Here is a 27,599-nt window from a genome sequence, read left to right as displayed (position 1 = left end):
ATTTGGCCACACGGCAGGCCGGCTGACACCTTGCCGTCCTGCGGACAAGGAGGAGCACCTCCATCCCGAGGTCTGGCCCAGGACTGCCCCAGAGCCTGCGGGTTCCTGGGAGGGAGGATGAGGACAAGGAGGGGGATGAGGACGGCATGGGGAGTGGAGGCTGACCCACCCGCAGCCTGGCCCATGCCATCTCACTTCACGAAGCCAGGACTGGGAAGTCCCTGCTTTTATTGCGTTCCACCTTAGTCGTTTTGGTGGAAACACATCACAGCCACTTGGCAAACGAGGTCGGACACAGAGAAGAGGGCAAAGGAGAGTCTCCTGCCCACATCCTCAACCCGCAGACCTTATTCTGGGTGGCTCTCTTCTTTTTCTTACACATTTTTAATGTTTACAGTGTTGTAATCAGAGGGCCCTGTACAACTTTTTTCTTCTTGGTGAGAAAAATTGGCCCTGAGCTACCATCTGTTGCCAGTCTTTCCTCTCTTTGCTTGAGGAAGATCGTCCCTGAGCTAACATCTGTGCCAACCTTCTTCTATCTTTTGTATGTGGGACACAGCCACAGTGTGGCTTGATGAGTGGTGTGTAGATCCATGCCCAGGATCTGAACCTGGGAACCCCCGGCTGCTGAAGCAGAGTGTATGAACTTAACCACTACACCACTGGGCCAGCCCCTGTAGGTCCCTGTGCAATTTTTTTTTTTTTTTTTTAAGATTTTATTTTTTCCTTTTTTCTCCCCAAAGCCCCCCGGTACATAGTTGTGTATTCTTCGTTGTGGGTTCCTCTAGCTGTGGCATGTGGGACGCCGCCTCAGCGTGGTCTGATGAGCAGTGCCATGTCCGCGCCCAGGATTCGAACCGACGAAACACTGGGCCGCCTGCAGCGGAGCGCGCGAACTTAACCACTCGGCCACGGGGCCAGCCCCTCCCTGTGCAATTTTTAAAAATCTGTTTACTTTTTAATTCATATAACTCAAATACTGTGTAATTTGCCCTTTTACTATGTACAACTCAGTGGTTTTTTATTTTTTTTTTTGAGGAAGATTAGCCCTGAGCTAACATCTGCCACCAGTCCTCTTTTTGCTGAGGAAGATTGGCCTAGAGCTAACATCCGTGCCCATTTTCCTCTACTTTATATGTGGGATGCCTGCCACAGCATGGCTTGCCAAGTGGTGCCATGTCGGCACCCGGGATTGGAACCGGCAAACCCTGGGCTGCCGAAGCGGAATATGCGAACTTAACTGCCACGCCACTGGGCCGGCCCTCAGTGGGTTTTTAACATGTTCACAAAGTTGTGCAACCATCACCATTATCTGGTTCCAGAACATTTTCATCACTCTAAAGAGAACTCTGTACCCATTGGCATTCCCCCCCACCCCAGCCTGGCAGCTGCTTATCTCTGTCCCAGACGGTTCAGATCGGTGGGCTTGTGCTGGGTGGTGCTTTGTGACTGGCTTCTTCCACCGGGCCTTTGGCTGCTGTGAGTAAGGGTGCTATGAATGTCTGTGTACAGGTCTGCGGAGCCCTGTGTTTTGTTTCTCTTGGTGTACCTGGGACTGGAATCACTGGACTGTAGGGTGGCTCTGTCATTTGAGGAACTGACTGCGGCTGCGCTGTTTTCAGTGCCTGCCAGCCATGTGTGAGGTTCTCCTCCTGCGGTTTGCGTGTTGTGGGTGTAATCTGAGGGCCCGTACACCTCTGTATCCTGCTTCGCCCACTTACCACCCAGTGAGTTCACCCACTGTGACACCTAGTTCTTATGGACATCCAAGAAAGGTCAACTTTTTTCTCTCATTGCAGAAGTAATTATCCATTAATGTAAAAAAAAAAAAACTGGGAAAATGAAGATAAACAAAAGGAAGAAACTTAAAGTCACTCTTCCTGTTATCAGCATGGGTGGCCACTGTCCACAGCATCATGACTGCTGTTTCTGAGGCCGTGTGACACCCGTGGACCCCTTCCCACGTGGTTCACACACTGTCCTCCAGTGGGGCCGATGGGTTCTCTTCAGTTCTTCCCCTGCTCTGAATCGTGCTGTGATGAACTCTTTTTTCCTGCAAGAAGCATTTTACGAGGTTTGGGTTTTCCCCTCAGACCACTGTCTGGGGAAGCGGGGTTCCCCGGTCTGGGGCTGCACGCGCTTGTCCTTGGCTCTCATGCCATCGTGCTGGGTGGTGCCCGCAGAACCAGGACTGTGCGGTGTTACCCGAACCGCTGCACCGGCTCTTGGCCCTCTGGGTGTTGGGGGGCTCGCGGGGGCCCTTCCTGTGTGGTTCTCACTGCGTCCTGAAGTGGGTCCCACGTGGTGGGCTGGGCCAGGGGGACAGAGTTTGGGTACATCGCGTTCTGTCTCTCGAGTCTCCGTTTCATTCAGACCTGTTCATCCGTGCTTCACCCACCTGTTCTCAGCACCTGTCGGTGCCTGGCGCTCTTAGAGAGCTGGGCCCCCAGCGGGCTTAGGGCAGGGTGCGACATCATGGGGACCTGGGAGGGTAGATCTGGTGTGAGGAGGCCTCTGAGGAGGTGACCCTCCAGCAGACTGGGAGGAAGATGGCTGCAGGCACGGTACATCCCTCCCTCCATGGGTCCTCGGTTGGCAGAGAGGCTGTGGTCTGGGCGGGGAGGCAGGGCGGCAGTGGGCCTTCAGTGGGGTTTGGTCAGTCCCGTCCGTGTCCTGATGCTGGTTTCCCGGGAGTCGCCACTGCCTTGAGCCCAGCATTGCCGCGTGGAGTCCATTCTGCTCTGCTGTCATTGCTGCTGTCCTAGTGCTCCTTGCCGTTGCTGCAAGAGACCCCCAGGACGTGCCACACCTGTGTCTGTGAGCCCCAGTTTCTACATCTGTGATGGGGCCTCCCTCAAAGGGACTGCTTGCTGCATGTCAAATGACTCCACAGTCCTCCGCCTGGCCTGTGGCCCTGCGGGAGGGTCTGCCCACTCCTGCGTCTCCAGCCTCTCCCCGCTGTCTGCGCTGTGCCTGGCCCGGCCTGCCTGCATCCCTCCCCTCCAGGCTTCTCATCCAGGCCCCTCCTGTGGTGCCTCCTGCTTGGAGATCCTCCCCAGGCCTCCCTGAGGGAGCTGTCCGTCCCTCCCCGTGTGTGTCTTCACGGCACTCCCACTGTCTGAAAGCACCTTTTTCATTCATGTGCTTGTGTGTTGTCTCCCTCTTCACTGCCAGGGACCTCCCACCAGCTGGGGGCTGTGCCTCATCACCACGATGTTCTCCAGTCTCAGCAACGCCTGGCCCTTGGGGAGACCCCTGTGCCCGTGGGGGTGGGAGTGACAGGGAGAGGTGGGGAGTAAAGGGTTACATCACCTTCGCTGAGCGCAGTGCCCCTTGCCAGCCCCTGTGAAACTAATGTTCCTGCCTTACTGTCCATTATGTTGCGATAAAGATCCGGTCAGAGAGCAGGTGGGGCAGGCCGTGGATCTGGAGCCTCTGATCCGTCAGGCCAGTCCCCGCCGCTCCCGTGTCACAGGGAGAAGCTTAGGTCAGTGAGACCCAAAGCAGCTGGTGCAGCTCTGAGGCTGTGCTGGGAGCGAGAAACAGCCCAGGGAAGCCCTCTGGGCCTTTTCCTCACTGAGCCTGGGTGTCGACCCCACGTCAGCTCCCCATCCGGCTGTGATCACTCACATGGATGCTGGCAGGGCTGGGAGTGACGGCCCAGGAGCTGCCTGGCCTGGTCTGGCTCCTGAGGGCAGGCCCTGCGCTGACCGGCTCTGAGGAGGCTTGGATCTCGGTGTGGGGCCGACGGGGCCGCCCCAGGGGACTCCGACCAGAGCTTGTCCACTTGGCTGCTAGCCTCACCTCCGTCCACTGCTTCCTTCCCACCAGGCCTGCTTGTAGCCCTCCCTCACCTGCCCATCTGGATCCCAGCACCACCTCCGGGGCAGCCACCTCCCCTCCCCTCACTCAGCATCCGCCTTACTCGCCTCCCTCACAATGGCCTGTTCACTCCTGCCATGCCCACTTCCCCTCCCTGGGGTCCCGGGGGCGCTTGCGCAGCCCCGCTCAGAGGTGGCGCCCAGGCCCTGGCAGGCTTCCTGCAGGAGGTGCCCCTTCCCTCCCCTCCTATCCCAGCAGACAGGCTCATCATGCCCTTTGATGGGCGCCTGCTCTGTCACGGGGTCCCAGTGACGATTTGTTGAGTGTCCAGATGGCAGAGCAGTGAGAGCAAGGACTCTGCAACCACACTGCCTGTGTCCTTGTCCCTGCCCCTCGGTGGCTTTACCTCTCTGTGGGAGGTAGGGGAGGTAGTCGCACAGAGCCCGTGGGTGCGGGTCAGCGCCGGGCCGGGCCTGGCAGCTAGAAGGCTGGAGCCGGGTTCAGGCCAGCTCGCCCTGGGCACTGGAGACGCTGCCACATGAGCGATCGCCGGGCTCGCCTGCCAGTCTGCGGGCTCCACGGCAGGGCTGGGCTCCCCTGTCACTGCCACGTCCCTGGTTTCGCAGGACGCGGTAAATGAGCACCGTGGGGGGACCGGGCCTGTGGGTAGCTGTGGTCTGCGTACGTTGGAGAGGGGCTCCCCCTGGGGTGGGCCGGGTTGGGGCACCAGGCCGCTGCTGTGTGGGTTCTGGGCAGCGACTTGAAGCTGCGACGATCTGCTTTCAGATCTCAGCTCTGCACTCCTGCCTCAGTTTCGTCATCTGCACAATGGGGGCGACAGTAATACCACCCAGAGGGCAGTGGTGGAATTGAGTGAGTTCTTGGCTTGTTAACCACCTAGACCAGTGCCTGGAACCTGTGAAATGGCGTGTCTGTGTGTCGCCTGAGTGAACGACATGGCACCTCTGGGAATGTTTGTTTACGTAACTGAACAGGCAGGTTCTCTGAGTTCCAGGCAGACGTTAGCAGAGGTTACTGAGGGGCAGCGGCGTGGCTCCCTTTGGTGCCTGTATAGTGGTAAGCCCCTTGTCACTGGTCGGATTCAGGAGAAGAGGGTCCGGCATGTTGCACCCAGGTGTGTGATGCTTTGGCGGGTGGATGGCCACCCTTCTGCATGCTGAGCTGCGGGTGCAGACCTGTGGCGAGGTTCCCGCATGTGGTATGGGAGGTGGAAGGACTCTGGGGCGAGATTTTCTCTGAACTGCGTGCATTCAACTTAAGGGCCAAGTGGCCTTGGTTTGGAGCCTGAAGGGGGCTGAGCAGCACGAGAGGACGAAGGCCCCTTCAAGTCCCAGTCTGTTGTGTCTGGGACGCCACGCTGATTCTATCAGAAGTCCTGCTCACCTGCAGACTTCCTGCCGAGGAGTGATGGTTCACCTAGGAATAGGCCCAGAGGGACCAGAACGCCTGTGCCCCCAGCGCCAGGCTCTGGTGAGAATGAGCTGAGGAGCCCGCCTGGGGCTGGGCACCTGCCTGTCTCCCCTCCTGCACTGAGTCCAAGACACAGGGCAGAGCCCTACCCAACTCCTCTCCTCTGTGCATCCTGGAGGCCAGGCCTGCAGCTCCTGGGCTGCCTACCATGCAGAGGCTGAGTCTGGGGGAAGAGGGCTGCTGGGCCGTCTGTCCCAGGGGCCGGGCCCTGCCACATGGCCTGCCCCCTGGCGGCGGCGGGAAGTAGACGAGAGCCTGACCCTTGAGGCCGGTCAGGGGTCGGGGGCTTGGGAAGGGGAGGTTTTCTCCCCAGCACGGCACACTCGCGTGGGGTTAAGGGTGGGCTCTGGAGCAGTTCCACTCCAAGAGAATTGAAAACATTATTCACACAAGTACACGTACTCAGCTGTTCCTAGCAGCCTCACGCATCGTAGCCCTGAAGTGGAAACAACTCGGATGGCCATCAACTGACAAACAGATAAACCAAATGTGGGCCACCCACATGGTGGAATCTTACATAGCCATGGAAGGGAAGGGAATTCTGACACATGCTACATTGTGATGAACCTTGAAAACATGATATGAGTGAAAGAAGCCAGACACGAAAGACCATGTGCTGTGCAATTGCCATTATGTGAAATGTCCAGAACCGGCAAATCCAGGGAGACAGAGACAGACAGGAGGGGGTCAGGGACCAGGGAAAGCAGAATGGACAGTCTCTGTGCTCTACCTGGCCCTGCCGTTCCTTGACCCCTGGCAGGTGGCCCCTGTTCCCTCCATCCCCAAACATCTGAGTGCAGGTGGCCTGGAGGGCCAGCTACCTTCCTTTCCCAGGGCCCCAATGTGGAGTCTGGCTTGACTCGAGCACATTTGAAAAGAGCCCTCAGAATGTGAACTCCTTAGATGACTTGTGTGCCTGCATCGGCTGTGGGTTCGTGGTGTTGTGGGATGCCATGAGAGGCCTGGCCCACCCTGTGATTGGCGGGGCGGGCCCTGTTGGGGCCTGGCTCCCAGGGCACTGACGCAGGGATGTGGATTTAGGGTTCCTTCGCTCTGGAGTGAGAGCTTCATCTGTGCTTCATCTCGTGGAAGCTTCATGGCACATCTGCAGGTGCTGTTGTCGTCCTCCATCTTACTGGAGAGGAAACTGAGGCACGGAGGTGGGTCTCACCCGGGCCCCAGCTGGTAAGTGGTGGAGCTGGGACACGAGCACCAGCCGGTGGCTGCAGCCTGTGTGCGTTCTCCTCCCCAAGGTCGTGTGTGGCCTTGGGCCAGTCCCTTGTCCAGTGGGGAGAAGAGGGCCACTTCTCTGTCATCCCTCAGGGACCTGTTGCCGCGTGCCTTCTCTCTGCCAGGGCTGTGCCGGGTGCTCAGAGCTCCAGCGCCGATTGGAGCCCACATGGTGCCCGCCCTCCATCCAGTCTGGCATCCTGTAAACTCTGTCTTTCTGTCTTGTCCCCTTCTAACAGGGACCCAGACATGGAGCTTCGGGAAGAGGCCTGGTCTCCGGGGCCGCTGGATTCCGAGGACCAGCAGATGGCCAGTCATGAGAATCCAGGTGAGCTGGCCTCAGGCAGTTCTCTCAGTGGACCCTGAGCCCTCTCCCTGGACCCTAGCTTCCTTTGTCTCCCCCTCCCATGGCTCTGGGATCACCCATCCTTCCTTCAGAGGGCCCTGGGCACCATTAGCCTGGCTCGGCCTCGGCCAGGCCACCTCCTGGGCCCCTGTAGCGTCTCTGGGTTTCCTTGCAGCTCTATGTCCCTGGTGGCCCTTGGGGACCATCTTCTCACGGTCCATGTTGAGGGCACCCCCTTCTGCCTGTCCCTCCTGGCCAGGCCCCCTCACTCCCCCAGCATTCTGGCCGTTCTGCTGCCCTGTTTCTAGGTGGCCCTGTGATTTTCTCAAGAAGGAAACTCTTGACACCATGGTGACAAACCCAGATGCTGGCGGTCCCTGCACACTGGGGCTGGGGACAAACTGTGTGGGGAGTGACAGGCTACAGAGGAGGGTGTGTGATTTTTTGGGGAAAGCTGGGTATCTGGGTTTTTGTGGGAAATCTTTCATTTTTTTAAATACTGGCGATGTGCTTTATATAATAAAGCATTATTTGAGTTGACTAACACTCATCTTTGAGCACAGGGGCCCAAGGTTTACTCGCCCAGACCCCACTCTAGCCCCCGCGTTCTCCATTCCCAGGGCTTTCACAGGCCACCTGAGAAGTAAAGGATGGCCTTTCCTTTGTGCTGCTTTTGCTGTGTCTCCACAGTGGGCATCACGATGGCATGAAGTCTGCAGACGTTTCTACTGTAAAAGGGCTGGAGGGAAGTGTTTGGGGCTTGACAGGCCGAGTGCCCTTGCAACGCAAGAGCGGCCTCAGGCAGTATGGAAACAGGTGGCATGGCCGTGTGCCAATAAAACTTTATTTACAAAACAGGCACCGAGTTTGCAGCCCCTGTGCCAACACACTGTCGTTGTCCAAGAGAAGGGTTGTGAGGACCTGGATGGAAGTTGGGGGTAGATTTTGTAAGGCACCTCAGCCGCCTTCCACTTGGTTATTTCTAAGATCTGCTGAAGGAGAAGGAAGAGAAGCTCTCTGCGGGCAGGCCTGAGGCGGCCCAAGTTGCAGAGCAGGACACTAAGACGTGGGTTGAGTGCTTTGCCAAGGGCTCACAGCCACTGGGTGCAGCCCCTTGGCGCCTCGTTGCCTCAGTGGTGAGGACCCATCGCCCATCCCTGCCCGTGTTAACCCTCTGGGCGTCCCCCCTCCTCCTCCATCATGCCTCCTTGGCCTTTTAGCCTTTTTAAACATCAACTTTAAAATCTGTTTCATTGTGAAACGTCAAACATCAGTAAACAGTGTGGCGACTCTCTCCCGCGTGGGCCCAGCTTCGGCGATTGGCAGCACTCTCCTGGTCTGGTCATCTTCATTTGTGCCCATTGTGGTTTTTTTTCCCCCCTGGTGTGTTTAAAGAAATTCCCAGACTTTATATCATTATCATTTCACCCATAAATTCTCTAACAGAGAAGGACCCTTTAATATACAACAAGAACAACTGCAAAATGCTGACCTCACCTAACAAAGTGTTATTCCTTAGTTCCATCTAACGCCCAGCCTGTGTTAAAGTGTCCCCAAAATGGATGTTTGCCTTTGAGTAAGTTAATTGTTAATTTTACAAATCATCTGTTAATTCATTCCCCTCGTAAAACCTTTCAAAAGTACAAGTGCGTTCTCACGTCCTCCTTGTCCATCGGGCTCTCCCCAGCCCCTCCTGCCCCCTGGGAATTTGTTGGAAATCTCTGCTCTGGCCACTCCAGCTGCAGTGCCGTCACTTGTGACATCCTCTTCATTCAGCTAATGAGCCATGTGGCCTGAATGCTTCTAAGCTGCTGTGTGTCCCATTGTTCTGGGCCCGCCCTGCCGGGCCCTGCCCATGTGCAGTGCCTCCTGTGAGGTGACAGTGTGGCTCCTGCCCTGAGACCCCCAGATGACGTCCGGTGGGAGAGCAGCAGGGCTTGGCCCAGCCTGTCCTCCCACAGTCCATTTCCCTGTGGCCTGTTGGTGAGGGACATGGGATCCACGGGGCAGGGCAGGTGTGCGGAGGGGGCGCATTGGGGCACAGCCTGGGCTCCATGGAGAGGATCGCAGCCTCGATTGGCGAGCGAGCGCCACTCACATGGAGCAAGGTCAACCTGCGGGGCTGCCAGCCCAGCACAGTGGAGGAGCCTGGTCTTCAGCCGCCCCCAGCACTGCCGGCTGAGGAGAGTCCGGCTCCAAGGCCCTGCAGAAGGGCAGCTGGATGCACTTGCCCTGCCTCTGCGAGGAGGAATGCCTGAGGCGGAAGGAGAGGATTCGGATGGTGGAGACGGGAGGTGCCGGTTGGAGCTCCGAGGAGAAGGTGGACCTGATCCCCAGCAAGTCACCGCCATGTGGTACAGATGACCCTGGAGAGCACAGACAGCCCTGGAGGCAGAATGTGGGAGTCTCCTGGGGTCTCTGGAGTCTCCCTGGGCTCCTTCCTCCTACGCCTGACTTCGGTCCATCAGTGCATCCACTCCAGATGCATCCAGAATGTGGTCACTTGGCTCCAGTGGTGGCCATCGTCATGTATCCAGATCGCCGGCTGCACTGACCTGCCTGCGTCCACCCTTGTCCAGTTGCCAGCGTGAGCCTTGTGAAATGGAGGTGAAGTCTTGGATCACTCCCAAGTGATACCTGCAGCCTGCACTGCTCACCTGGCCTGCGCCCACCTGGCACGTCTTCCCCAGCACGGAGATGCGCTCCTGTCTTCAGCAGGCTGGGCATGCGCTGCCTCACACCCTCTCAGCTCCTGCCCTGCCTGGGGCATTCCTCCCCGGAGCTGCTCCCTCCCGTCATCCACTTCTGTTCTGGTGTCCTCGTGTCGCCTCCTCTGTGAGTGAGGGGCCGGGGAGAGGAGACTCACAGCCAGGTGGGGAGCCCTAACTCGTTCACGGTCACGGAGGGGATTCCAGTGAAGACTGCCTCACCAGAGGGTCCCACCTTGTTGGGGGCAGGGTAGGCTCCGCTGAGGAAGGGGCTGCTAGCTGGAGGAGATGCGGGTCACCGGATGGAGAGGGCAGTGGCCGGCCATGCCCCAAGGCCTCTGGAGAGCTTGAGGAAGGAGATGGCAGCGTGGCAGGACCGGCAGGGACCCCCTCAGCTGCCCGGAGCAGGGAACCCACCCGATAGTGCCTTCAACTGCAGGGATGTTTAATGTTCTGGGGCAGCTTGCCAGAGGTGGGCTGATTCCAGGGTTGGTTAATACAACCGTTGCCTGGAGCTCCTGATGTCCAGGCCCGGGGTGGCCTTCTCTGTGGCGTCCTGGCTGCCCCCACACTCCTGAGATGGTGCCTCAGCTCCGGTGGTCACGTCTTCATAGGAAACTGGAGGAAGGACAGGGCGGGGTGGAGGGGGATGCAGGGCTTCTCTTCGGCCGTCTCGCTCTCTGTCAGCCCCCAGCTTGGGTCTCACTGGCCAGACTGGGGACACATGACATAGGGAGGTGGCCTGGGGGTCACCATGACTGGCTTATCCTGGCTCAGCCCCCTGATAGGGGTTTTCAGGCGAGGGAGAGTTGGGGCTGACTGTGGGCAGCACCCAGCAGTGGCCCCCGTACAGAGAAGGGCGTCCCGGGGGCTCAGGAGTGCTTTAGAAAGCTTTCTCTGGCCGTTGTAGGGGACAGGGCCCTGAGCCCTGGGGCCCGTTGTCCTTCCCTGGAGGCCGTGGGCACACTTTCCCCAGGCTGGGGGCTGTCCTGGGCTGAGGCTCCTTCCCCATTGCTGTGCTTCGGTCTTCTTGGAGACCCTGGGCCAGGTGGTCGGGCCTCAGGGCTGGACGAGGAGTTGGCTTGGTGGGCTCCAGCAAATTGGGCTCCAGCATAAGACGTTGTCTGAAGAAGATCCCAGTCCTCTCTGCCCCCAAAAGTTTGACCCTCCCCACCCCAATGACAGGAAGGCACCTTGAGAGACGTGGTGCAGAGGGCCACCCTGTCTGTCACCTGGGGCAGGCCTCGGCTCCCTCTATTCTGCTCGGTTGACTCTAGAACACCCACGGCATGTTCTTCCCACTGCTGTCAAGGCCGGAAGTTGTTTATATGGCCACTTCCCAGGCCTGCACACACCCACAGCCCCATGTATTTATTTATATGGGACCAAAATAAAAGTTTCACAGAACAGTCCTCACTGTACCGACAGCACGTGCCATGTTTTCTTTTCTCCTCCCATCCTCTGTTCCATTCTTCTGAATGCTGGTCACCACCCACTGAATCGAGGTGACCCCCACTGCTGGGCTCTGACCCACAGTTGGAAGCCTGCTGCTTGCGGGGAGGGGGCATGGTCAGTTGCCTGGCAGGCGCATCTCAGACAGTTCAGTGACTGAGACTGCAGAGAACTACGAGGTCCATTTTTCTTTCAGATGAGATCAGCTTGCCCAGGGTGTTTGTGGGACCTCAGAAGTTTTATAGTTTTTTTTATGTATTTGAATATTTGTGGGAAGGAGATCCAGATTCTCCATGCTAGTGCTGTTGCTAACAATGGCTGGTGCTCCATAAGCGCTTCCTGTGTGCCGTCCCGTGGAATTCTTGTGACACCCTGCAAGGTTGGGATGCTGATCAGAGGGTGCTGGGGCAGAGAGAGGCTGGGCCACACTCCCGGGGAGGCAGCCAGGAGCCAGTGTAGGGAGGAGGGGACAGCCAGAATCTCCTACACGGATTCACGGGCGAATTGATGATCCCAAGGAGGCGAGACTCTCTGCCCCAGCGTCAGGGCAACGCTTCCCGACCTGCTGCCTCCAGGGAGCCCCTTCTCCTGATGGCCCTGGCCTGGAGTTCCCAGAGTGGGATGGAGAGAGGCGTAGGCTTGGTGGTGGGTTGGGCACTGGGGTCTTGCCATGGTGGAGAGGGAGAGCCATCCAGGCTGGTCCTGGAACCTTAGCTATGGGGCATTCAGAAAGAGAAGCTGTCCAAACACAGAATACATAAAGACGACGTCCTGAGCCTGAGAAGAGAGTTCTCCCAACAAGAAAGAGAGTTTTCAGCTGGTGTCCTGGAACTCCCCCCGGGATGGGGTTCTGGCCTCCCTCTGGCTTTCACGTGCCAGTGCGCTTTAGAGTCATCCTGGAGAGTTCGCCAAAAATGCCCCATCTGAACCTGGGACGACAGCAGCCCCTGAATCTCCCAGACCCCCATGTAGGAACACGGCAACTGTGACAAACCCACATCCCCTGGACCACACTGATGACAAGATCCCTTAGGTGCAAAGCTGTCCCCGTGAGCCCCAGATACAGCTGGATGGGGACAAACCAACAGCCGCGTGCCAGTGTGGTGTTGGCGTTGGGTTGGAGGGGAGCGAGGAAGAGCCCTGAATCACCCTCAGGTGTGCCCTGGAAGGCTGGGGGGTGGTCACACTGAGGCCAGCACTGAAGATGGAGATGTTCTGTCCCAACCAGGAGCAGGGGGTGAGGGGCAGCAGGAAGGTCTGAGGGGCTGGAGTGGCCTGGGGCCCATGGGCCCTTGACACCAACCAGGTAGAGTGCCCTGCCAGGGCAGGACCCACGTGGAGCAGAGCCTGCCAGGAAGGCACTAACGATTGAGCAAGCCCCCGTCCTTGACCACAGGGAGGAGGGGAAGAAAAGGTCCAGATAAAAACAGGGTTGGCCGCAGAGCCAGGAGCCCTGGGAGGGCAGGTCACATGTTAACCATGATGTGAGGATGTGGGAGGAGGGGCCCTGAGAAGTCAGAAACGCTCCCCGGAACCCAGCCTCCTCCTGGAAGTTCAGGAAACTCACACTAATGAGCCACAGGAGGACACTGAGTTCAACCCCCCAGAAAAATTACTAGAACAGCAAAGCGGGCAGAATGGCATCTCCACAGACAGGGCGGCCGGTCAGAGATACGCCCGAGACAGGTCAGTGTTGCTCAGAGTGACCAAGAGATGACAGCCTGTGAAGAGCCACGTAATCAGAATGGCTCAGAGAAGGAGGCAGAAGTCGGGGTGGAGAATTAGGAATATGAAATAAGTCATTTCAAATGGAAGACGGAAAGAGAAGGGACTCGAGTGAAAACAGCACATCATTCCTTAGGAAGAATCGGAGGTGAAGAGCTGGGACATTTTAAAATCAAGAAGAAATGAAGAAAGATTAAAATGGAGTAAAAAAATACTGAAGTTAGGCAAAGAAAATCCAGCATACGAGTAAGGGGAATCCTGAGAGAAGTCCAGAGCAGAGGAAGAGAATGTGTAGTGAGAACTACAAATCCAGAGAACACTGCTGAAATTGAACAACAGGGATTGAAAGAGAAGTCACAGATCTGAGAATATCAGCTCAGATGAACAAGGCACTCCATTCAGGTCACTGGACATCAGAGAAAGGAGCAAATCTTGGGGCATCTGGGCAAAAAGTGCAAATGACTCGTAAGGCAAAGGAGCTGCGGTTGCCGTCAGCCTTTGTCACAACAGTTTTTGCTGGAAGAAGATGGAGTGATAGGCGTGATTCCCAAGGAGAAAAGGTGAGCCAAGGGTCTCATCTTCGGAAACCCTGACCTCCAGGTCTGAAGGGCACAGCAGGAGCTTAGTCAGTGGCTTTCTTGTGGGCCCTTGCTGAGCAATGTTAGCATGTGAGCCTCGGGTGGCCACGATGGCTGGGGAGAGCGGACGGTGAGCTGAGATGGGCTTAGAGAGGCTGAGAGGTGAAGTAGGTCAGGACTGTGCACCCGGGCGGTGGGGCGTGGCCGTGAGTCTGAGGGAGCGGGAGTGTGCAAGACAGTTCTTTATTTGTGGCTCAGGAATCACAATTGGCCGTCGTGGAATTAGAATGGTTATCTGGAAACTGCACTGTGGGGTCAGCGGATGAATAATTATGGGATATTCAAACACTCTCCTCCCCTTTGGAAGAAGGGAGATGCAGATGTCCCATGGATAGGCTAAATAAAAACCTGAATTTGTATGGGTGTGTCAGTGTGAAGTCATTGGCATTTTATCTTTTTTTTTTTTTTAAAGATTTTATCTTTCCTTTTTCTCCCAAAGTCCCCCAGTACATATTTGTGTATTTTTAGTTATGGGTCCTTCTATTTGTGGCACGTGGGACGCTGTCTCAGCATGGCCTGATGAGCAGTGCCATGTCTGCGCCCAGGATTCCAACCAGTGAAACCCTGGGCCGCTGAAGCAGAGCATGCGAATTTAACTGCTCCACCACAGGGCCGGCCCCGGAACTTTTTTTTTTTTTTTTTTTTAGGAAGATTAGCCCTGAGCTAACATCTGTGCCCATCTTCCTCCACTTTATATGCGGACCTACCACAGTATGGCTTGCCAAGCGGTGCCTTGTCCGCAGCCAGGATCTGAACTGGCGAACCCCGGGCCGCCGAAGTGGAACGTGTGAACTTAACCGCTGTGCCACTGGGCCGGCTATGGGGATTTTATCTTTAAAAAAAAAAAGTCGTTTCCAGGTTTTGGTCTTGAAATTCATTTCCCACTGAAAGGAACCAGGGCGTCTTGGAGAAGTGGCTGGTTGTGGGTCTGGGGTAGGACGTGGAGGTCCCTGGAGCACCTTGTGACACTGGGTCGCTGGGAAGTTGTCAGGGTTCACTAGGGTCCTGGGCAGGACTCGGAGGCACTGGAAGAGGCTCGCGCTAGCTGAAGATGGGACACTTGGCTTCAGTAACCATAGTGATGGCAGTGGATTGAAACCCACCAAGTGTGTTTAAATCCAGAAGTTCGTAATGATGTTAAGAAACTAAAGACTATTTGGTTTTCTTTGAGGAAAGTAGGGAACCAGTTCATTATCTTGAAAACTAGGCAACTAAGGGAAACGAGCATTTGTCCTGCCATAACTATGAGATTTGCCACCTGGTACCAACTAGCAGATGATGACACGTCTGGAAATTATTCCCCTACTGAATGCAGAGGAAACAGCAGCCCCATGTTGCACCCCTCAGTGAATCAGTAGGTCTGAGCACTGTCTCTGGCTGTTGACATCACAGAAAGAGACACAACGAGGTGTCATGTGCCTTGAAAGCAGAGGATGGCACCTTCAGAATGACTGCAGGGGTCTGGCAGAGCCTGAGCAAGCCTCGGGGTCCAGTCACCAAGGGGCAGCAGATACAGGGGACAGAGGCACGTGCTGAACGTTCTAGGAGTGCGCAGTCGGCAAAAGCCAGAAGGCCATGTGGCCCGGGTTCTTCAACAGAAAAATTGTAAGGAAGGGCAAGAAACGGGGTGGGGGGACACAGGACGACACGACACGACATGGACGGACTTGTGGATCGAAAGAGAATTAAAGACATACCGAATTAAAAAATAATGGACCAAACTGTAGTGTCTGGGGGTGCACACTTGGGTGACACAACCATGAAGACATGCGAGGGAATGGTTACTGCACAAGTCCGAAGGGCGGTTCCTTGGGGGGTCGGGAGGTGGTGCACTTGGGACGGGCGTGGAGGAGCTCCTGGTGGGCGGCCAAGGCCTGGGTCCTGACCTGATCGCTTATCTTACTGTGATTATTGTATTCAGCTCTGCATTCCACTTGTGGTGTTCTCTGCATCTGCCGTGTGTTTTACAACAGAAAAGTTACAGTGGAATAAAACAGCAGGTCCCCATGGCCGCAGAGGTTCTGCTTGGGTAGGGGGGATCCTGCGGCTGCATGGGTGGCAGGACACTTCCCGCCCAGCGGTGCAGGACCCCGCACGCCCTCGAGGCCTGAGCTGAGCCCTCCTTCAGCGAGAGGGACAGTGTTGGTGTCTGCTGTGGGGTCGCACCAGCACGGGGCCTCCTGTCCCTGGAAGGGTAGCTGTTACGTCATCGAAGCGCTCAGTCATTTATGTCATTTTTATTGACCGAGTGCTTTGTGCTGGCTCACTGCTCTTCTCTTTCTGGGAATTTTTTTAGTCCTTTGAAAGGATAAACTGGGAGGCGGCGGAGTTGCTAGCCTCACATCCCTCGTGACTGCTGACCTGGTCCCAGGCCCGCGGCCGGCCCGGGGCGTCAGCGCGAGGCCGGACTCGCAGCCCAGTGCGCCCCGGAGCCCACCGCGCCTGCGCAGATCCCTGCACACCCGCGCGGAGGCCGCGGAACCTGCCTCCTCCCTTGAAAAAATAAGCAGTCTGTGCGATAACCGGCCACCGCCAGAAAGGCAGACAGCCTGAGGCTGGGAAAACCGGGCGCCCGGTCGTGCCCCCCTCGCCTCCAGGCCTGGGGACTTTCTCTCCCCGATTCCAGACGAGCCCTCTCCCTGCTTGGCCAGTTGCAGCTCTCAGCCGCTCGCTGCTCCCGGAGCTGAGGATGCGGGTTCAGCCCCCGCAGTGCCCCTGACTTAGTCACGGGTGTTTGACAAGTTTTGGTGGTCTCTATTCAGAATTTGTGTCCTCTGACTGTAGTTGAATCACATGATCTATGGTTAAACGTTCTTTGCTGACAAGTTTGAAAACGAAATGTTTATTTTAACTAAGGGACTACAGCACTAGGAGTGAGCCGGGTGGAAGGGCTGTTTCCCACGGAGCCCACCACCTTGCTGCCCGGCCACGCTGCTCAAGGCAGGCAGCTCCCCAGGCCGCAGCCTTTTCCTCTTGGCTGTCTCTACATCTCTACGTAACGTGCTTTCATCTCCGTTTCTTGGTGTACATTGACACCAAAATGGGCTCCCTGCCGTTTCTTCAGAAGCCCCTCCCCCGTGCCTTCCTGGATTTCTGCCTGGATTTTTTCGTCTGCCCCGAATGATTGCACATCCCAGTACGTTTCCAGTACAGGCCAGATGCCTTAGAATAGTGGATCCTAAAGTTCAGGTGCGTCCGAGTCACTTGGGGGGCTTGTTAAAGCTCGGAGGGCTGCCCGCCCCCTCCGCCCCGGGCCGAACAAGAGCTGCTCTGAGGGCCGGTTGGAGGAGTGCTACCCTAGGAGCGTGGGTGCTTTGTGGGACGGGGGGCTCCGGGTGGCCGGTCCGGGACCCAGACTCCCAAGTACACCTCGGTTTTGCTGCTTCCAGGTGCTGATTCCTCTTCCCAGTGCCTCGGTGTCCTCGCTTGTGAAGACCCGAATTCCATAGCGCCCACCTCACGGGACTTAAAGGCATTGAGGCTTATTAAGTTCATAGCGCCGCTCTCGTGCATGACAACCCTTCTTTGCACATTTGCCAGCGTTATAGCAGGGACAGCGTGAGCGCTGTGTGCTGCTCCTGTGGGGCCTACGGTCTAGTGATGGGGGGAGTGGGAAGACTGTTGGTGGTTCACGCTTGGAGAGAAACGAACCTGTGGGGTTCTCCTGGAGCGCCCGAGCCAGGGGCGGGGGCGGAAACCGAGGGGGCGGGGCTGTGTCCTAGGGGAGGGGCCTCGGCGGTGGGGCGGGACCGGAGGCCGAGGGGTGGGGCTGGGCCCCAGGGGCGGGGCCGGGGCCAGGCGAGCATCCCGGGTTGAGGCTGCAGTTACCTGCTTCTGTAGTTCAGGCCCAGCGGGATGGGGAGACCAAAATTCATGGCAGGTGCACACAGTCCAGTCTCGGAGTTGGGCAAGTTGGCGAGGAGGCAGGCTCTCGTTTAGCCTGGGAAACCGCTCAGGGCCAGGAAGTGGCGCAGACGTGTGAAAGGCTTTGTTGGGCAGCCCCGAAGTGGTGGTGTCCTCAGTTTGCAGACAGCAAGGGCACAGCCCCACTGGGCAGACAGGACCCACAAAACCAGAGACCAGTGCGTGGACGTCTGTAGTGGAGGCTACGTCGTGTGGGGGTTGCACTCCCGCTTGGTGGGGTCAGGACTCTCCCGCTGGCCTGTGATCCCGTTAAGCAGTGGGTTCCTCCTCGGCTCCACCTTACAGTCAGTATAGTCTTCCTAGAGCCCAAATGTGACCTCATCACTCTGGCTTGTACACCTTCAGGGCGCTGCAGCCCGTTGTCCCTGGGCTGGGGTCTGACGCCCAGCCGTGCATTCAGGTCTGGCCCTGCGCCCTCTCCCGGCCAGTGGAGCCCTTGCCTGTGGGCCTGGGCCGTCGTCCTCTCCCGGAACCTCCCAGCCCCCAGCCTGGTGCTTTGGGTTTCAGGTGTCATTTCTTCCTAGGAGCCTTCCCTAGACGTCTGTCCCTCACCACGTTCGTTTATGTTGATTCCTTTATTTAACAGACATTTCTGGAGTTCCTCCTGTGTCTCAGGCATTGTTCTGGATGTGGGGGAGACGGCCGTGAAGGAAAGTCCTAAGGAGTGGGTAGTGAGCAGACGAATGTGTAGTAAAGTGCCAGGGAGTGGTGGCGAATAGGACGGGTAAGGGGATGGAGACTGAGGATACATCCGCCGAGGGCCAGGTCTGTGCAGAGAGCGCGGTGCTGACTCGGCCCAGCCGCCACCCCCGAGGTGTCGCAGGGGAGCCTGAGCAGGCGCACAGAGGTGAGAGCTCCCCGAGGCCGTGCACTGTAGCAGGGGGAAGAGCCGGTGAAGCCCCCAGCGCGGCTGGCCCTAGACCGCCCTCGCGCCTGGGGGGGGCGCTCTGTGGAGTCTGGCCTCTCTGACTCGCCTCCCCTCCCACCCTCTTGCCTTCCAGTGGACATTCTCATCATGGATGACGACGACGTCCCCAGCTGGCCCCCGACCAAGCTGTCCCCACCCCAGTCGGCGCCCCCGGCCGGCCCCCCGCCCCGACCGCGGCCGCCTGCCCCCTACATCTGCAACGAGTGCGGCAAGAGCTTCAGCCACTGGTCCAAGCTGACGCGGCACCAGCGCACGCACACGGGCGAGCGGCCCAACGCCTGCAGCGACTGCGGCAAGACCTTCTCGCAGAGCTCGCACCTGGTGCAGCACCGGCGCATCCACACGGGCGAGAAGCCCTACGCGTGCTCCGAGTGCGGCAAGCGCTTCAGCTGGAGCTCCAACCTCATGCAGCACCAGCGCATCCACACGGGCGAGAAGCCCTACGCCTGCCCCGACTGCGGCCGCAGCTTCACGCAGAGCAAGAGCCTGGCCAAGCACCGGCGCTCGCACAGCGGCCTCAAGCCCTTCGTGTGCCCGCGCTGCGGCCGCGGCTTCAGCCAGCCCAAGAGCCTGGCGCGCCACCTGCGGCTGCACCCTGAGCTGTCGGGGCCCGGCGTGGCGGCCAAGGTGCTGGCGGCCAGCGTGCGCCGGGCCAAGGCGCCCGAGGAGGCGGCGGCGGCGGACGGCGAGATCGCCATCCCGGTGGGCGACGGCGAGGGCATCATCGTGGTGGGCGCTCCGGGCGAGGGGGCCGCGGCGGCCGCAGCAGTGACGGGCGCGGGGGCCAAGGCGCCGGGGCCCCGCTCGCGGCGCGCGCCGGCCCCCAAGCCGTACGTGTGCGTGGAGTGTGGGAAGGGCTTCGGGCACGGGGCCGGGCTCCTGGCCCACCAGCGCGCCCAGCACGGGGACGGGCTCGGGGCGGCGGGGGCCGAGGAGCCGGCGCACATCTGTGTGGAGTGCGGCGAGGGCTTCGTGCAGGGCGCTGCGCTGCGGAGACACAAGAAGGTCCACGCCGTGGGCGCACCTTCGGTCTGCAGCGGCTGCGGACAGAGCTACTACCGGGCCGGCGGGGAGGACGAGGACGACGACGAGGCGGGTGGCCGGTGCAGCGAGTGCCGCGGCGGGGAGGGCCGGTAGGGGCGGGGGCCCGGGGGGGCAGGGCCCCTCGGGCTTGGCGGGGACGACGGCAGGACCCAGAGACCCGGGGAGACACGGACGGGGGGTGCCGCGGGCCGGCGGCGGCGTGCGGGCTCCTTCCCTTCCCCGGGGCGCGCGGTCCGCGGGGCCGGGTGGGCCTGGGGAGGGGCGCCGCGCAGCTCCCTTGGCGCCCAGGCCACGCCCGCCCGCGTCCCGGCCCCGCCCTGCGCTTGGCCTGCCCCTTGTAGGTTCTCGGCCGAGCCCGAGATAGACAATGTGTGACAACTAGAGACCAAGACACGACAAAACCCACGAGCGAAAGCCCACTTGTCCTCTTTCTCTTCCCCCACCGGCTGGGGGAGTTGCAAGGATGGAGCGAAATCGGGCCCTTTCCATTTAGAGGGGCCCCAGGGAGGGAAGGGAAAGAGGGGTCCCTTCCTCTTTTAGAGTTTTCTTTTAATCCTACCCGCCCCCTGACCCCTCCCACCCATTATGTTTTCTCTTCCCCGCGAGTCCCTTCGTTTCTCTTCGCCCAAGCCCTTCCTCCTCCTCCTGGATCTGGGGTAGGGGAGCAGTGATGGAGCAGAACTCGCCCCTGTTACAGGCGTACCCCGCAGAGAATGGGGTGCCCGCCTCTATTTGCTGGCCTGGGCGTGGTAGAAGGAGGGGTGCCGGGGGCAATAAATGGCACTATCCGATTGTCCCTGTTGTGCGTGGTTCTTGAGTTCGAGGGAGATGGGCAGGCGCATAAACGGAGGGATTTCCACGCAGCAGGTGCTTCGAGGGGACGCGGGCCAAGGGCTAGGCCCACCAAGAGAGGCAGCGGCCCCAGCGGCTGAGTCAGGCCGCGCTCGTGCCTGGGTGCAGACTGAGCTGTTGTCCCGGAAGAGTGACCTGACCAGGTCACCGGCCCAGGTTCTGGGCTGCCGCAGAGGTGGCCATCACGTGTCCAGGCTTGCGAGGAACTGGGGCCGGTGGTTTAGAGTAAGGCCAGCTTACTGTTGCTGTTCAAGGGCACCCCACAGCGTCAAGAGCTTAACACGGGTGCTTCCTGGCTCACGGGACAGTGGCAGGTAGCTTTCCTCCACACAGTGAGTGAGGAGCCCACACTCCTATCTGTGGCTTGTTCCACCAGCCCCTGAGGCCCCTTCCAGCATCCAGGTTCCTGGAAGACTGGCCTGGAAATGCACACATCGCTCCTGCTCACATCCCACCAAGGGGGTGGGCTGTCTCAGGGTCACATCTCACTGCAGAGCGGCTTGAGACGTCTCTGGCAGGGCTGCTACTTCTCAGCGACAGAACTGTACCGGAGAGGGAGGAAGAGGGACTTTCGGGGGCAGATAGTTGTCTCTGCTGCAGGGGTCCAACTGGAGGAGCTAGCTGAGGGGCTAGGGGACAAGGACAGGGATTTTGACAGTTGTCAAGTGCTTCCTGTGTTCTAGGCACTGCTATGTGTCCGGTGGACATGGTCCCATAGAGTCATTGCAGCAGCCCTGCGAGGTGAGCACTGCTGGTGGGGCGTCCGTCAGGATGGGGCCCTCTGAGGCCAGTTTCCTGGGACCCACAGCCAGTCCTGGGGAACCGTGTCCCTGGGGCCTTGGGAGGCTGCGGTGGGCTTTCCTATGGGAAAAAGAGCCCTGCCAAGGGGTACGCATTTTCAACCTGGCTAAACAGCCATGATTCTGCAGAAGGAGGTTGGAGGAGGGGACCTTGTGTTCCCTTCACCTCCGCAGAAAAAGAGAGAGGGGTTAGTGGCAGAGGGGCAGTCAGAGGAGGAAGCGAGATTTCCAGTTGGAGCCCTGAATCTGCTGTCTGTGCTCTGCTGTCCTTGAGCAGATTACCCTCCCCACCTGGGAGCCTCAGGTTATCACCTGGAGAATTCGAGGCTCAAAACCAAGGTCACAGATGGATGGCCACCTGGCAGGCGGGGGCGTGACTCCCTGGGAGGATTTATTAGAGCGTCTTGGGCCTGACTAGGTCAGAAAAGCACGTTCTCAAGTGGCCATCGCCTGGCTTGGAAATTGGTTGACGTGGTTCAGTTGATTCTGAGGTCTCAGATCACTTTAAAGGAGGGAGGGAGGAAGGGGCAAAACTGTGCAGAGAGGGCACGGTAAGCAGAGGCATTGCCCAATGCCCACAGGTCCCCTGTGTCCAGCACTGACCTTGGGCACTGTTGGAGGTGGGGGAGGGAGGGAGGAGGAGGAGGAGTTGTGGGAGCCTGGGTGTCGGGGAGGTGCCCTGTCACTTAGGAGCCAGCGGTTGGGTTTCCTGCACCAGCTCCCGATGGAGTCTGCTCACACCTGCCACATCCTCTCCCTGCCTCAGGAGGCGGTGGCAGGAGCTGACACCTGGAGCAAGGAAAATTTAGGGCCAATTTCCACTCTGCCTCGTTTAGGCTGAGTGACCCCAGGCAAGCAAACTAACCCCTCTGACCCTTGGTTCCTCTGTGCAAAGAAGAGCTTTCCCGTCTCTTGTGACAGTTTCAAGGGCTACCCGGGGGTATCTGTGCGTGCCTGGTGCTCAGTCACTGATGGCTAATGCCTCTCCCAGGAGGGAGTGTAATGCAGTGTAGAGGAGCGGGGGGCTCAAATCTTGGCTTTACCAGGGAGCGCTGCTCACCCTCTCTGAGCCTCAGTTTACCTCAGTTAATATAGGGGTTTACTTTGCTTAATAAACAATACAGAATTCAATGAGCTAACATGACCATGTAGTTAGACAAATGTCCCTTAGTGATTGTTAGTTAGTCTTATCATTACTGATGTCCTGATGCTTTCCAGAAAGACTGGAGTGAGACCGTAGATACACCCGTTTACCCACAATGTCACAATTATACACAATGATAATAGTTCACGCTCTGGGAGCACTTACCATTTGTGAGGCTCTGTTCTCAGCCCTTCCCAACTTTTACTATCTGTCTCCATTTATGCATGGGGAAACCAAGCAACAGAGAGGTTAATTAAATTGCCCCAAGTCACACAGCTCGTATGTGGAGCTGGGATCTAAACTCTGAACTCCCGACCTTTCGGTCCCCACGCAGGGCTGCCCAGCCAGCCTTTGCTGTGTTGCAAGGTGCCAATTCAATGTCTCTTCATCCCAGGAAACTGTGCTCATCCACATCACCCTTGTTCATTTGCTTCACACACACATACTGTCAGACGTTAACAGCGGTGTGGGTACGCCCACGTGGAGAACCGACGCCCTGCACGAGGGTGACCAGGCTCTCTCACCTTCAGCACTATTGACATTTGGGGCTGGATCGTTCTTTGGTGTGGCGGCTGTCCTGTGCACTGTGGGATGTTGAGCATCCCTGGCCTCCACCCGCTAGATGCCAATAGCCCCCCTCCCCAACAGAGACAACGAAACATGTCTCTAGACATTGTCCAATGTCCCCTGGGTAGGGAGCAAAATTACCGCCGCTGAGAACAACCGAATTAAACTCAAGAAGCGTCTACAGCCCTTGACAGCTTTCTCTTCTCACTGTGTGAACACTCCCCGTTCTTTCCTGCGGCAAAGCTGTGTTTCTGGCCCCTCTGCCACATGACTGATTTCCCGGCTTCATCTCGTGCTGGTGCCACAGTGTTTGTGTCCTCCTGGCCTCCTACCAGCTTCACCTGTGAACCTCAAGCTCAGGTTCTCCCAGGGGCCAGGCGGAGGACGGAGACGAGCGAGCGGTCAGTCTGCAGCGGGCAGCTGCTGCTCGGCTCAGCCGGCTCTGCCCCACGGACTGCGGACCCGGCCCTGCTAGGTCTTCTGATTCTCCAGGAGAGATCAGAAATTAGGATTTTTTAAAATGGAAAATCCCCATTTTTTTTTAAGGTTGGCAACTGACTCAAAAACATTTTAAAGCCCTGAGTAAACCACCCTAAACACGTCTGTGGCCAGTTTTGGTGTGTAGGGCTCCTGTTTCCAATTCTCTCTTTAGCATTGATTAAAGAGAATTAAGTTCTCACCAAAAAAACAAAGTCAATAAAATAAATATGTGAGGTGATGGCTGTGTTAGTTGTTAACTAGATGGGGGAATCATTGCACACTGTATACATATATCCACTCACCGTGATGTACACTTTAAATATCTTACAGTTTCTCAATGACACCTCAATAAAGCTGAAAAAAAATAAAGAGAGAATTAAAGTTTTGGACGCCCACATCAGTAAGCTTTGTCTGCTTTTCATGATCTTGAGCCAGAATTTTATTTTATTTTTTCCTCCCCAAAGCCCTAATACATAGTTGAATATCCTAGTTGTAAGTCATTCTAGTTCTGTGTGGGCCACGGCTACAGGACGGCTTGGTGAGCAGTGTGTGGGTCCGCACCCAGGATCCGAACTGGCGAACCCTGGGCTGCCAAAGTGGAGTGTGCAAACTTAACCTCTATGCCACCAGGCCGGCCCCCGGAATTTTAAATTGGAAGATGTTACATTAAAAAAATCCAGATTTCTGGCTTGTCTTGGGACAATGAGAAGTTCTGGCAACACTGGGGCTTCATGTTGCAGGAGACAGTTGGCTGGAGGGGTGTGTGTGTGTGTGTGTGTGTTACCTTCAGAGTTGGACGTACACCTGAAACCCAGAGGTAGGGACCTCTATTATGTTTGGTTACAGGACCTCCAACTGGGTCTTTACAACTTATAGACCCACTACGTTTTAGGTTTCCCCTCAGCTGGTAGAGTTGGTTCTGGAGGGCAAACTGTAGGACAGAGCTGCCTGTGGGATAAACACTCCTGATTGCAACTGGGGAATGCTGGAGTGGCCCACGATGCCCAAGAGGTCTGCCAATGAACCAGGTCAATAAAGAATGTCTCCGATCATCCCTCAAGAACTTGTGAAAATGCAGGTTCCCGGGTGGACTCTGTCGCCTGCATTCTGATTCTCTAAGTTGAGGGTGGAAGCTGGGAACATGCCTGTTAATGAGCTTTTCAGGTGAATTTGATGACTGCCCTGGTGTGGAAGGCGCCTGCTCCAGAATAAACTCAAGATGGAGAGGTAAGCCCGGACAGTTCTTTCTCCACTGGGAAGGGAGAGAAAAGAAGGGAGCAGTTGCTCTGCGTTGGGGCCTGCTGTTCTTGAGCTTTGATGGACAGAGGATGTAGGGGGCATTGCTGAGCAATCCCCATGGACCTTCCCCGGGGTTCTCATCCAGTGCCCCTGCAGCAGGGCTCCACCATGCGCACGTATAGCAAGCACTGGAATCTGGGTCAACCTGGTGGATGGCGCTGGAAACACACCAGCCTATGCCAGGCCAGGCACTTGACATCTGCATTCACGCCACATTGAGCGTTTTATCCATTTATTCGTGTACACATGCATTCATTCACTTTCCCCTTCACTTATTCATCCAGCAAATATTCATTGGATACCGCCAGGCACTGCTTTGGGTGCTCGGGTAAAAAGAGAAATGCATGTTCTCTTCTCATGGCAGCTGCATGTAGTCCTCATAACGAGCCTATACTGCAGCTATCCAGCCATCGCAAAGATGAATAAATCGAGGGCAAGCCACATTGGCGACCTTTCCATTCTGCTGAACGCATGGCGATTTTGGTGGTAGGAATTATGCTCCCTACCATTTATTTAGTCCTTGATTTGGCGCAAGGCACTGTGCTGGCTTCCTCATTCCCTTACTTATTCTGGCCCCCACAACAGCCCCTTGTCTCTAGCAATAATCCTTCTTTGCTGGTGATGAAATTAGTACAAGGAGATGATGCAATTCGCCCAAGAGCACCGTTTGTAGAGTGGTAGAACTGAGATCTGAACCCAAAGTCCCAAAGTTCATGCTCTTTCCATTGTGTCCACTGGCCACATCCTCGTTCATGTTTATTGAACGCGACTATGTGCCAGGGACCCTGGCAAGCCCTGGGGATGCAACGGTGAACACGACAGGCGTGGTCTGCCCCCCAGAACTCACCCTCTAATATGTGAGGTGGGAGGGGAGTGACATACAGTCAGGGATCGATGTGGTGAAAGTCCTGGGGGTGGGGAAGGTGAAACGGGCAGTCATCTGGAGAGGTGGGGTCTCAAGGGAGTGGAAGCCAGACAGACATGGACAAGAGAGAGGGAGACAAGAGGGGATTCTCCACCCAACTCTCTTCCCATTCTGAATGCAGTGTTTATCTGAGGTGTCTTCCATATCTCCTCACGTCGACTCTGTTAAACGAACACATGTTAAGTGGAGCACAGGGTGCTGGATGGTGAGTCATGGCTCAACAAGACCACAAGAGAAATGGAAACAGAGAAGTTTATGACTCACAGGTCCTGGAGGAAGTCCCAGCATGCCTTGAGGGGCCACACGGGAGGTCAAGGTAGAGTGCAGAGAGGCAGGACCTGGGGCACATGCCTTTTTAGGGTCCACGGGTGGAGTGCTTTGGGGTTCCTGGGCTAGGGCTGGATTGGCCAATTCAAACCAAAAGAATGAGGTTTTGGTGAGCCCCATGGGGGGTCTCATCTAGGGGGAGGATAGGGCATACAGGCACTGGGAGGAGGGGGAGACTTGCTCACAAGGGTGTCAAGCAGGGAGTCATAGCAGGAATTTACATTTGCTTGTCACTCTTGGAACCTCTGTGTAGTGCATGTGCTTATATGAGGGGGCCGCTGTCAGCTCAGGCCCCTACAAGGCACTTGGCCAAATAAAATGGATGCCAAGGCAGCAAAACCACAGAGTAGCTTAGCTAAACTCTTGACACCCCATTTCCCAAAGCATGCCCTGGAGAATATGGGTTCCAGGGAATATTGATAAGGTGCTTGGAGAAAACAGGGTCCCTTGTTCAAATACCTTGGGAAATGCTGGATTCCAATTTTCTATCACATGGAACACTGCTGGGTACGTGGTAGGCACTGAGTCAAGATTTTATTCACTGAGTAAATGATAAAACAAGTGTTTTTGTTTGTTTGTTTCCCTTCAGGAGCCTTTAATTGCAAAGGTGGGGGTTTGGGGTAGGTTATAACATGCAGTATTTTCTGAACTTGTTCGATCATGAAATCTTCCATTCATAGAGCATCTTAGGGGCTGGTGTGTCCCAAGCCATCCTTAGAGAAGTGAATATTGTGTGTGTGTCCCTGTATGTCTGTGTGTCATGTGTGTTTCTGTATCTCAGTGTGTCTGTGTGTATCTTTGTGTGCATGTTATATGTGCATGTATGTCTCTGTGTATGTGTCTGTGTCTGTATCTGTGTGTGTATATGTGCCTCTGTGTGTTTGTGTATTTGTGTGTGTGTATTATACATCCACTCATCTTTGCCCTTCCACTTACCTCTCAAAGAAGTTGTGGGTAGGGAGGGGGTTGTTTCTGGCCTCATTGATTTCACCTCCTCTGCTACCTTCATGCGCAAATCTCCCACCTTCCCAGGCCTCTGGGGCAAGTCCTTCAGTACCATGGACAGAACCCCACAGCTGGGTCTCCGGTGATGGCGCTCAGCTTCATCCACAAGCGTCACCTTCTAAAGCCCCCAACCATCTCATGAGGAGGTGTTACCGCATTTTACAGATGAGGAAACAGAGGCTGGGGAGCTGAAGAGTTTTCCCCAGGCTTTCTCAGCCAGTAATTAGCAGAGCTTAATGGTCAGATTAGAATGCCCACACTCGCACTGGTCTATACTTCATGGAGTACTTGTGAAATGGATGTGGCCACCAGCTAGCAAAGCAAAAGACTATTTTGATGGATAAAGTCATTATGATCAACGGGGGCTATGCTAGGGGAATTTGGGTCAGAAATCCATATGTTTGGTCACAAGATTTTTAAAAAGAGGAATAGATATTTGGAGGAAAAGGTTACTTATTGAGTCTCTTTTATACCAATTCCCAGATTCCTCATTCCTCTCCCTACATTATACTTTGAGATACTCAGTGAATATACAAGTGCCTTTTAAAATTAATTTGTCCAATGGGAGCATACCATGCACATTATTCTGCCATTTGCCTATGTATGTATGTATCTATAATGTATGTATGTATCTATCATTTATCCTTGTATCTTTGTGTGTATATATGTATGTATCTATCATCTCTTCACCTATTTATCCAAGATTTTTCCCAAGAGGCCCATATACATCATCTTATTCCTTTTAATATTTTCAAAACATTTCCTTGTGGATATAACGTCTTATTTATCTAGTCCCAGTCCTATGCACAGATTGTTTCTTGCCTTCTGCTACTGTAACAACAAGACTCTTTATTCGGCATTTATACAAAAAAACTCTTCCTTCTTATCCTGG

General features: G+C 56.4%; 1 protein-coding gene across 6 annotated transcripts in view; it reads left to right on the top strand.

The window, feature by feature from the left end:
* Positions 1 to 20,104, top strand: part of ZNF787 (zinc finger protein 787) — a 30,227-nt gene extending 10,123 nt beyond the window's left edge. For 2 of the 6 annotated variants that reach the window (XM_070224957.1, XM_023651504.2), the window contains 3 exons: positions 6,355 to 6,473; positions 6,783 to 6,871; positions 18,338 to 19,544. In XM_070224957.1, the coding sequence (XP_070081058.1) occupies positions 6,793 to 6,871; positions 18,338 to 19,401 (1,143 nt within the window). In that variant the 5' untranslated portion in view covers positions 6,355 to 6,473; positions 6,783 to 6,792 and the 3' untranslated portion in view covers positions 19,402 to 19,544. Of the gene's footprint in view, positions 1 to 1,331; positions 1,480 to 6,354; positions 6,474 to 6,782; positions 6,872 to 13,197; positions 13,335 to 18,337 lie in introns of those variants that run through there. The other 4 variants (XM_070224958.1, XM_023651503.2, XM_070224956.1 and 1 more) reach the window with 4 other exon arrangements.
* The last annotated feature ends 7,495 nt before the right edge of the window (positions 20,105 to 27,599 follow it).

This window comes from Equus caballus, chromosome 10 (assembly GCF_041296265.1).
Source record: "Equus caballus isolate H_3958 breed thoroughbred chromosome 10, TB-T2T, whole genome shotgun sequence".
Classification (NCBI taxonomy): Eukaryota; Metazoa; Chordata; class Mammalia; order Perissodactyla; family Equidae; genus Equus; species Equus caballus.
The sequence above is the reverse complement of the archived record's forward strand: the minus strand, read 5'-3'. Positions and strand labels throughout refer to the sequence as shown.